Below are 12,032 nucleotides of genomic sequence, written 5' to 3'. Positions count from 1 at the left end.
GGGATAAAAAATTTTTTAATATGACCTTAAAAACAAATTGCTTGACCCCTCTAAAGATAACACTTTTAACTACTTCCAATAAGATGTTTCTTTGCTTTCTTGCAGAGCATGGGAGAGACAAAAAGAACTGAAGGTCAGTGCAAAAAAACCCAAAAAAAACCCCAGGCAAGCAAAGAAGTTTACTCTTAAAAAAAAGTGCTTTAAGTGAAAATTAGGCTTTTAGTTGCAAAATTGATTATGAAAATCTGCATTTGGATACTGTTTAAAGTATTTAAATTTCACATATGCCTCACTATTTAAAAAAGCTTTAAATATTCCAGGAGAAAGAAGTAGTATTCCACTCCCTAAAAACAGACGTCTTGAGATTTTATGCTGTTTTAACTGTAACCTGTGCCTTTTTTTTTCTTTTATCTATGAAAAAGAAATAAAGAGAACATTATTAGGCACAACTAATATAATCTTCACACAGCCATACAAGTTAGGCTAGACCCATCTTGTTTTACTCTGCCCTAGGTGGAAATGGAGCCAAATTCAGCTCTAGATATCTTCCTCATTTAACTCAAATAAAATAAATCTCAGACCTAAAACTACATTTCTAGCTATAGTGTTATAAATTTTTCTGTACCCAGAGAATACATCCTCCCTGTGACATCTGAGGACTTTGATCCTACTTTCAGAGCACTACTGGCAGCGCAACAATGAGGTTATTTCTGCACAAGTACAGTATTCTTTCGAATGCTGGGATCAAAGAAGATATTTCTTTAAAGCTTTCCCTCCTTGACATTTTTCTAGATGGGATATGCAGTTAAAACAAAGCACCCCTAAGCAGCTGGCTGTGTGTGAAAAGAAGGGGGGGCATGGAGAAATGCACTGCACTTTCTGCCCATTCTGTACAAGCTCTCCCAGACTCACGGGGTCAGGTAGCAAGTAATGGCGACAGAAAGTGACTTCATAGCCATAAGGTATGTCCCTCTCTGCTCCAGAGGCAATCTGTTGCCTCATATGATTAAAAACACTTAATCAGTCTTGAAGTTTCATAGCAAAGCTGTCATCACAGCCCAGGTGAGTGTCCTTACCGCTAGGGAATATTATCCTCTTCTTAGTTCTCTGGATTTAAAATTGTTTGCTACTCACTGTCACAGTTTCAATCAGAAGATGAAGAGTTATTTTTTTCATTCCCAGTCTGTATGCTTTCCTAGATCTTGATTTCTTCTCTCAACCTCTTGATAACATTCTTGACTCCTCTAAATTGACTTGTAGAGGTATGCTCTGATGAATTTTACAATTTTTTGTATTACAGTCTTTTATAAAAAACAATAAATTTTAAATTAGGCATCATGTGAGGTTGACAATGTCAATTTGATCCACTGACTCTGTACCTTCTTCCTCAGCAGAGCAAGGCCAGACAATATGGAATGAGATTTTAGCTGGGGCCTATAGCCAGCGTCAGAAGATGGAAAGCATGCTCAAAGCTCCAGTCTGTAAATATACCCTATGTCCCCTAAAAGGTTTCCTTATTCTGCCTCTTTCCTGATTATGTATTCCTTTGGCTTTGTCAGACTAGTGTAAATACACATGATCACCTCAAGAAAGCTGAAGGCTTAGTAACCTGAGAATCGCTTAGTTTAAGCCATAGCTTCTCTTAGAGAGTTGATGGATTTCATGCAAAGAAAGGGTTTATATTTTCATAAAACAATCTTAGGTAAGCCTTGGCTTATGTCAAGCCGCATTTTTCAAGTGAAACTACATTCCCCATAATGGGTCTGGAGAGCAAAGGGAAAAACACAGGAGATAGCTGAAAGCAAGAATAGGTTTCAAATGTGGCAAAGATGGTAACTCTCTACACTGAGTAGAGAGTACTGAGTGCTTAGAAACAGATGGACAAAACCAGGTGTCTGCAGCACTCCTTTAGTATACATTAATGCAGCTGCTTGAGCTCTAGCAAAAGACTTTCCTCATTCTCATTAATCCAGAAAAGGCAGAATGCCTAGCTTCTAGTGTTGGCCTCTCATGACTGAATTTTGTTGAAAGATAATCACAATGTTGTGATTTAGTAGCACAAATCTTAGAGAGGATTTCCCTTTTATTTTGGTAAGTATATAGGGGAGAAGGGTGGTGTATGAAGCAGCTCTTTTTGCAGAAAAAATATGCTTTTTAAAAGCTTAAAAGCTTAGTGAGTGATGAAATGTCACTGAATGATTGTGTTTTTCATATGTATCAGACAGGGAAGTGTTAGGATCTAAAATTCTTATTCTAATATACTCCCTTAAGTTTAAACAGTTATCAGGACAGTGGCATTAATCAGTTGCTTCCCAATGCATTACATAAGACAATGCAAGGTTGACAATTACAAACCAATCAGCACATTTTTCTAAACCTGAATATTTTGTCTGTTTGGCAGGAGGAGTTATAGCATAAAAGATAACAGTAAGGAAAAAAATGAAAGAAATTCTCATGCATGGTATAAACTTCTAGTATTCTTTTTATCACTAAAAGCACAGGCAAACTATTCTTAAAGTTGGAGTTTTTTCTTCATAATTTGTTTTTTTCATTTATGAGCAATGAAGACCAAATTAAACCAAAGTTATTCTCTTGCAGCCCAACTTCAGTCCATAAGGCTTTTGAGATGCTTTGTATCTAATCTTTTGTAATAAATATTGCTACCCAAAGCAACTTCATATCTATTTCTCTTAAAATAAGTGTAAAAATTAAGAGCTCTGCTTTATAATTTAAACTACTTCACAGCATTTTTCACATAAATCAGGCACAATAAAATATTATCTGCATAAAAAGACTTTATTATTGGATAACTGTAGAATAAATAATGCTGAGATGACCACAAATGCTGAATCTGTTATCTTCATATATGGTTTTATTTTCCAAGGAAGTACCTGCAACACCATTCTTTTATAGATAAGACTAACATCAATCTCCACAGGGAACCTAGCATGATCTATTCTTTAATAGGAATGTTTTTTAGATATTCGAGAGATGCTGCATAAGCATTGCAAAGCCTAGAATCCACATCCCCCAAATTCTGCAGTTTCATAACTTTGACAGTACAATTAGAGACGTGTGGATAATCAAGCCAGTCTTTATCTTACCAATCAGAATAGCACAAGTTATAGTGGGAGTCTGGAATTCAGCATTTTTCCATATGCATAAGAAACCTTCAGTTCCTGCACCTTTTGTTGGCACAAACTCACTGTTCTCAGTATCAAACTTGCAGGTTAAAACTATTGTTGGGGGTCTTAAGAAAAAATTTGCAATATCCTTTGTTTGTTGTACAACAAAGGTGAAGTTTTAGACAGATTCTTACTGTTTTTGATGTAAATAAAAGGTACCAAGATCAGCAAAATGTTTTGGAAATGCCATATGATCTGCCAGGGTGTTTCCAGGACTCTCTGAATTATTTGCAGTTTTAGTGTCCTGCAAACTGGGAGTCCCTAGAGCCTGGTTCAGGTCTTCTGGTTTTCCAGGAAAACAAAATGTGAGACTGCTGCTCTCTTAGAGCCAGAGCATCAGACTAAGATCTGTCATCTGTATGACTCAGGAGCAGCCTGCTTGGTGTTTTTATTCAGAGGCAAGGAGTCCTGCATCCTGTGGGCTCCCAACTAATTTCCACATGACAGCCTGACACTGAAGGATACTGCTACAGAACACACTGCAGTCCAGCTGCCCAGAGATGCCACCTCCTTCCTCCCACAGTCACCTGCAGTCCCTGACAGACCCAGAGGAACCAGCCATTTGCAAGCCTCTGTCCTGAGGCTGGAGATAATCTCCAGACACCGTTTGCTTCCTGGTAGTTCCTAGTGCAGAGTTTTGCCTACTCTGTATTTCCTCCTGTCCATACTGCTTGTAGTGTACAAGGGCAGGTTGGATGCTTCTTGCTCCTCAGAGTGTCTTTCCAATGCTGCACAGGCAATGCCAGAGGAAAGGGAAATGACAGAGAAGATGAAAAGCACAGAACTATTATGTCCTAATGTAAGTCAAAAACATTGTGCTAATTTAAGTCATAAACATATATTAAATAAATAAACATATATTAAAACATTGTTCCATCTATTGGAACATAGAATTTTTGTAGCTATGCTTTCACTCGGTTTCTTTCTTTTTCCATTTGTTTCTATATCAGGTGATATCTTATGTGAAATTTTTACATTGTTCACATATCTGAACACCCAGATCTCACATTACTGCACTGTGAAAGAAACCATTGCTGGCAAGTGACGATTCTCACTGAGCTGTGAAGGATACAGACCATATTCACCTAGTTCTCTGCAAACTTTCAGTTGGATTTCAGTGAGCTGACACCTACCTCCAAAGGCTTCTATTTCCCTTTTCCTTTTTTTATTTTTTCTTTTTCTGACAGTAATTTGAGGCAAGTCAGGACATCTCTATTTTTAAGAGGCTAGAATCTGTGACTTCCAGTTCCTGAGGGGGAGACATTTTTTATTATTCCACATAGTCACCTGTGACTTCTAAAAAAGAGAATAAATATAATTAGAAAAATGCGACATAACTTTCTCTGAATCCCCAGTGTGTATCTTTTTTAGCCATCTATTCTCTCTCCTCCAGATCCTGATCCTACATGTGCTAAACAGTACACACAGAACTCATCTGCAGTCCTCAAATTAAGGATATTGAATACCTCCTCGTAAAGGAGAATCTTCTACATCATAGTTTTCCAGCATTTAAATTGTACCTTCTGTAGACAAGATGCCTTATTAACTGGAAAGTGCACCTTCAACATCGTTTGTTCTTTCAGTATTCCCAACAGTTAGAGAAATACTGTTATCCTTCTCTGGGTACAGTGGAGGAACTGAAAAACAAAGTTAAATGACTTGCCCTGTGCCATACAGGGACTCTGTGACAAACCAGGATGTGACACTGTAAACAGTACTACAGAGGAATATACTTTTCTCTGAAGCTTAACTCTCAGTTTAAACTGACACATCCTACAAACAGGCACTATGGTACAATACTGATGTTCATTAAATGATAGATTGAAAGTCAGTCTCAAAGTACCAGAGCAGCACATTCTCCTTGAGCCTTCTTTGTTAATAAATTGTAAATCATGTATATTCCATAAAAAAAAAAAAAAGCCTGGAGGGGAAGAGACTGGGGGGAGACCTCATCGCAGTCTACAAATTCCTCATGAAGGGAAGAGGAGGGGCAGGCACTGATATCTTTGTGGTGACCAGTGACAGAACCCAAGGGAAGGCCTGAAGTTGTGTCAGAGGAGGTTTATGTTGGATATCAGAAAAAGATTCTTCATCCAGAGAGTCACTGGGCACTGGAACACGCTCCACAGGGAAGTGGTCACAGCATCAAGCCTGACAGAGTTCAAGAAGTGTTTGGATAATACTCTCAGGCACATGGTGTGACTCCTGGGAATGGTCCTGTGCAGGGCCAGGAGCTGAACTCAGTGATCTTTATGGGTCCCTTCCAAATTGGTATATTCTCTGATCCTGTGATTCTGTAATAACCTGTTGTGGAAAACAAAACTTTTCCTTGTTAGCTCAGGCAGTGCCATTACACAAATGGTATACTGTCCTTCACATTTTATATTGCAAATAAACAAGACTACTTTAATTATCACAATCTGACATGCCATCGCTAGAACAGAAGGTACAGTACTGAAAGGTATAATACATTTGCAATACAGGGAAGGTTTATTTTAGGCATTAAACAAAATAGCATTAACATAGACTATGAAAAATACTGCCCTATTCTTAATAGAATCTTTCCTGAAGGAACAATTTTAAAAATGGATTTCAGATTTTACCGCTTAAGCCAAAGTATTAAATGTTGGACTAAATTTTGTTTTGGAAAATATGAAGCTTTTGCAACAGAAAAAAAAAGCGCTTTTTCTATTTATGGTGTCTTGGATGTGTTTTAATTTCTTATATTTCATAATATGAAGTTAATCCTTGCTAAACCTTAAATAAGCAGAAGGTTAGCAGAGTCAAGGAGCCCTAGCAGTTGAATCTTTTGACAAAGACCACTTTTTCATTTTCTGCTTGTTTAGGGTAAAATAACCATCACAATCAATATGACAAGCAAACAGATGGACTGAGTGGCAAAGAAATAGATGGAAAATATTTGAGGGATGCGGATGTTTAAAGAAAGGAGATTACAAAGATGACACCAAACACCAAGGAGGGTATGAAAGAAAAGTCATATTCAGGCAAGAATATACCAGAGCAGTAGAAAAATTACCATTTTTGGACTTCAGTCAGGCAGCACAGAACAACTGTTGTGCCAAACAGAACAAACAATTCTTGTACCTGCAGAAAGAAAATAAAAGAAATAACAGCAACATAGCACCATCTTGATGAAAAGAAGTAGATGTGGAGGTCCTTGACAGTATAAATTGAGATACCAGTTAAGGTCACAGCCCAGAAACTGTGGGAACAAAATAGATCCAATGACACCAAACACCTTGTCTGATTTAGCACTGTCTACTAACACACTACATATTTTTTCCCACATGCTTCAGCAGGAATACTTGCTTGAAAAGTTTTTGTGTAAGCTGTGGCAGAGCTGCAGGAGTTGGAAAGAGCATCCCTCCATGCCATGGTGCTCTGTCACCTCAGCCACACCCTGGACTGCTCACCCCCTGGGTGGGTAGGCACAGTGGCACCAGCACCATGCCCCAAAGCGTTCTATGGTCACATGGTGAGGACCATAAATTTGGGATGTATGGATCCTGCCATGATGTCTAGAGGCAGCCACTATCACTGCAGAATAATATTTGTACTCAAACGGCAGGGATCTTTCTTCTTCCTAAGATTATGTTATACATTCAGTAATTAAATAAAGCACAGAGGGAATTATACCATATGAATGTCCATCTGACAGCTTTCCTGATGCAATGTAAATGGTCCTGAGTGGTTATCAGGGAAATATCTGAACAGACAAACTTTATCAGCACACATGGGACTTGGCCACCTACAAAGAGCTTGCAGAGGACATACCATCATAAACACAGGGTGGAACATCAAAAATAGGACTTCAAGGAAAAAGTACATTTCCCAGGACAGGCATCTGGATATTGTGGAGAATGACATTTGGAATGAAACTGCAGCAGAAAAATCAAATAAAGCCTAGGTTTTACAGACAGAGAAATACGCCATATATCACAATATATTTTACAGGACAGGCTTCAATAGCTCACAAGAACCAGGTCACAACCTTAATGTTGGTTGACTGAAGCTATTGCATTACTATCAACACAGATCACTTTTGCAACAAACAGGTTTTAATACATTGTAATGTGGGAATTAACTGTTTCTTTCTGATAAGGAGCAAGTCACCTTCTATTATCAGGCATCAAATCATTTTAGTATTTTGCTGATATGTTCTCTTCATCTACAATCTTCCAAAGAAAATAGCTTGTCTGCCTGTGGAGTGGAAACAAAATGTGCCTGAATAAGATTCAGATAAAAATGGACACAGAAATTAGCCCTGGAGAACAGTAGGTTTCCCAAGGCCTTGCTAAGAACTCAGAGACTGTTATATTTGGCTTTAAGTACTGAAGCCCAAGTTTATTTTCAGAAAATCATAGATCCTATTCAGAAATCTTAAAAGATGGCAAAGATATTTAAAGGAAGACCAAATTTTATTTATTTGTGATTACATTCATCAATGGAAGAATAGGTATGGTAAATAGATAGTGAAAGATATATTTGTAGGATCGTGTATTTGGAACTCAAATATCAAGTATGGACCAAACCTTTTATTTTATCAATTGGGCTACGACCATAAAGGTGTGCCTGTACCAGAGATTGAAGGATTTGTGGGTTATTAATTTGGCTTACATATATATATATATGGAGACTTATGGTACACACTCAAGTGCACAACTGATAAACAAAGGTTGCAGATATGCAATAGGACAGTAGGGATGCTGGGGAGCATCGTTTTAATATGGACACAACGACTTCCACTACATAGCTCTGTACATTTTTATGGCACATACAAAGTTAGACTGTTGGCAGTCTGTTAATTTTTTCATATCCGTGATGCTTGTTGATAGAGATGATGTTGCAAGTCTGCTATTAACCTATCTATCAGTTACCAAATCACAGTCACAGGTGGACCTCTCCACTATTATCTCTCTCTTTTTAATTACTCAGTGCTATGTCCTACTAATGGTGGATAACACTTAGCAAAAAGGACAGGAAAGTGTGCATTTAGTAGTTGTGATTGACAGAAACCACAGCTAAATTCTTTGCTGTGTAAGAAAGAAGCTGAAGTTGAAGGTCTAGAAAATTATCTCACATAGAAAACGCCTACAGTCTACTCATTTGTAGATGAGGATGGCAACATGTTTTTCATGCTGTATGATAAAGGCAGAAAAGCAGTGTCTCATCCTCCCTTTCTTGGCACATTTTCTTGACTGAAATTTTCTTCTACTGCAATGTGTCTTTGAAGACAGGTCCTCAGCTAATACAACAAAACCTCTGGAAGGCTAGTACCACGCTGGTTCAAGTCAGATACCCACATTCTTCTGTTCCAGTTTCTGACAGCGAATTGCAGCTTGTTTATCCTGAATGCACTTCCAGAGGACTCCCTCCTGAGTCATAGTCACAATAGCAAGACTGAAAGAGAGATGAGCAACAGAGCTGGAGCCATGGCTTCCAGAGAAGGTTGTCCCATGACAGCTGGTTAGGAACAGCCTGCAAGGATCTCGTGTGATTGTCTACTGCTTGGTGAACGACCCTGAGGATTTCGTAGAAACGGCTCTCAGTTTCTGGAGTCAGCGGGACTTTCTCTTCAGGGTCTCTGGACAGATCGAAGAGCAGTGGGGGATCATGTTGTGTAATGAATCCTCCATGGCAAAAGCAAACATGAGAATCATAGCAACCATTGGAGTCCTCGGGACTGAAGTTTGGAGTGAAGAAGAAGACTTTCCAGACAGATTCACCTGCAATTTACAGACACAAAACAGCTGGTGATAAAATGACAAAATGAAAATCCCCTAGTCTTAGGAAACTCTAATTTACACAACAGAAAATCAGTCTTTTGGTATAAAGACAGTAAAGAAACTCTGTGCAGAAACTGCAGTATACTGAAAGAGTAAAACCAAATCAAGCAAAAAAAAAAAAAAAAAAAGCAAAACATGGCTATTTTCATACTACATATATTCCTGAAATAATTATGATAATTTCATTCCTTTGGAAGAATTCTGATTAACTAAATCACAGAAAACTTAAAAGAACTGTTTGTTTTTACATAAACAGTGCTAAGAAGATTTGCATAAATATTTACTAAGTCTTCTTCAAGGCTTATTAAAGTGTATCTTTGCCCCTTGACCACACCTACCCACTGCTGGGCCATGACTGCTTCTCATTCTGCTAATCAAGATAATTTCATTGTTACCTTTTTCTCTCTTCCTCTCTTCCTTGTATTAACACATTGCCCTCTGCCACATGCTTTCATTGCAAACACCTGGAGATAGTTTCTCATTTTATTAAATGAGATGACATGAAAAGGTATAATGGATGCCAAATTCCTCTTAGGCCTCTAGATGATTTTTTTCAAATATAAATAACTGTTACAGTAGTGCAATTCTTAGGTGACATTCTGTTTTGTAAAATGGGAACCAAAGTTCCTCATGTATAGGTTGGTCATTCTTTCTCAGCTTAATTTTCTCTGTACAGAAACTGAATTGTCCACCCTAATGTAACTTCAGTCCATATTTTCACTGTTAAAAAATCCTAGTTATTTCTTGGAATAAGAATATGCAAATATCAGTTGGTTAATTCAAGAAGCACTCTCAAACAGGATGTACACTGGAGAATCTGAACATACTTAACAAGCAAGCTGTAAGTAAAAAATGGCTACTCTTTTTCTCACGTATTACAGAACAGATAGGGAAGGTAGGAACACACAGGCACTTCCATGGAATCACAACATCCCTCCTGCAGTCAAAGAAGTATATAGCTCTCCAAAAATGGATTAAAGAACAATTAATTAGAGTTTAAAAAAATCTGTATTTTATTCTTAATAGAACTAGGATACTAAACAGATGAGGTCTATGATATCAGATTACCTCTCCACTTGAGACCATACAAACATCGGAAAAACATAGTCATCAGTAATTTACATTTCTCAGAACTTTAATACTGAGGGAAAATTCTCTCTTTGGTATTTTGTTGAACTTTGTTAAGATCATAGAAAGCTTGTTAATGTAGTAGCATACTTTCACAGATTTATGTGCACTACAGTAGTCAATATTTATTAAGCAATTCATTAGTTCAACAGAATGGAAAGCACTAGAAAATGTGGGAAGAGCAGAGATAAACTGGTACATGCCGTGCTGTAACTACATGACACTCAACTTTTAAAGAATAAAAACAGGCTTAAAGAAAGAAATGTTTCAGCAGACTAAAGAGTCACAGGCTGCAGTTCTATATTATAGCATGAATTAAAAGGACAGTGGGTGACCTTAAGATTCTTTACGGCTTCTTCTATCCCACAGCATTTTTCACATTATAAGAAATTTTACCTTTAGGAACCAATTCAATGACAGAGTCTGCAGACTTCCAGTTCACTCCGTCTGCACTTAAATCAGGGTCGGACAGGTGATAGCTATTATACACATTAGACTGGGAGAACCCCCTGAAAGCTTCTTGGAAGTCAGCAAAGGGGAAGGAGCTTTAAAGGCTGGGAGTGACTTGCTGGCACAGACAATAGGACATGGTAGGTTTTAAAAGGCTCTGGCTGTGACAGCTGCAATGGCACAGTCTTACTGGGGAAAAGGGAAGGGAAAGGTAAAGTAAGGCAAAGCAAGATAAGACATGGCAAGGCAAGACAGCATTCCTTCATCTACCTCCAGTAACATTTTGACAGCTTTGTCTGACACTTGAATCTTTTGTTGTTTTCTCAGAATTAAAATAAACAAATAAAATCTAACACTGCCGTTTAAATGTCTTTGAACTTATGCACAGAACATTTCCCAGAAATATGCCTCTCATTTACTCAGATTTAGAATTACATTCTGAGAAGGTATGTAATTTTATACTAAGCATTGATTCAAGCTCCTTAGAAGTGTTTAATTGGCAAGATGGACAGTGAAAAACATGAAAAGCCAAAGGGCTTGATTAATCAGTGCACTGTGTGCCTTTGTAGACCATGCAACACTCGTTACACTTGAGAATTTTGATTCAGGGCACCATAGCATCTAGATAGAAGAACAGCAGAAAAAATTTACATAGCTACTAAAATGCCAACTAAAATAAATTCCAGTAAGTCCATGCACATGAGAACTTTGTGGTCAATTTGTCACTGCATTTGTGCTGAATGACATTGAAAAGAAAATTTTCAGCCACCTTTTCTTGTTGTTGGGCATTGTATCGCCAGATCTGTTCAAGGGCTTACAGATAGTAATATAAAGTTGGGAATTCTGAATTAATGAAGTTGGTACAAGAGACTGAATTATTGCAAGTTGGTACAAGTTAAGAAACAGAGAAAAGAAAGAAATAAGGGAATTGTACCATGATTTTTTTTTGCCCACAGAATAAAGAATTGTTCAGGTCTGGCTATATAGAGAATACACGGTATCTGTAAAATGAAGTGTGGGGTGGGGACAAGGGATGCATGACAACATATCATGTCTGAATGACATTGCTAGTGTTTTGGAGAGCTGATGCTAGTTTATCAGCTTGCAGCTATAGATGTCATGATTATACAGTACAAAACACTGAGCTCTGGGAGAGCACAGTCTGTTACTGAGCAGGGTTTATCTGCTGCACTGCAGCAGTGTTTCTGAGAGGATCTGGAACTTCGTGTGGTGCTGGAGAAACAGCAGTGCAGACTTTAAACACTTATTTCCTAAGCATTATAAAAACTAAAGCATATCTGTCAGTGGCTGTGGCTGTGGAGCAGCCAGTGCAATATACTAGGAGACATTAAGAGCTGTCAGATTTCTAATCTGTAAAGCTGATGAACTGTATAAGGCACGATATTAAAAAGAGAGAGCTCTCTCCCAGTCTCTCTCAGCTGATATAAAATCTCATTTTGTC

General features: G+C 37.9%; 1 protein-coding gene across 5 annotated transcripts in view; it reads right to left on the bottom strand.

The window, feature by feature from the left end:
- Positions 1-5,477: 5,477 nt before the first annotated feature.
- Positions 5,478-12,032, bottom strand: part of STS (steroid sulfatase (microsomal), isozyme S) — a 140,842-nt gene continuing 134,287 nt past the window's right edge. For 4 of the 5 annotated variants that reach the window (XM_017812292.1, XM_017812290.1, XM_017812293.1 and 1 more), the window contains one exon: positions 6,857-8,932. In XM_017812292.1, the coding sequence (XP_017667781.1) occupies positions 8,550-8,932 (383 nt within the window). In that variant the 3' untranslated portion in view covers positions 6,857-8,549. Of the gene's footprint in view, positions 6,291-6,856; positions 8,933-12,032 lie in introns of those variants that run through there. The other variant, XM_017812291.1, reaches the window with a different exon arrangement.

The sequence above is a fragment of the Lepidothrix coronata genome, unplaced genomic scaffold, assembly GCF_001604755.1.
Source record: "Lepidothrix coronata isolate B3197 unplaced genomic scaffold, Lepidothrix_coronata-1.0 Scaffold35, whole genome shotgun sequence".
NCBI classification, from domain to species: domain Eukaryota; kingdom Metazoa; phylum Chordata; class Aves; order Passeriformes; family Pipridae; genus Lepidothrix; species Lepidothrix coronata.
Note: the sequence above shows the minus strand (reverse complement) of the source record. Positions and strands in the feature narration are given on the sequence as shown.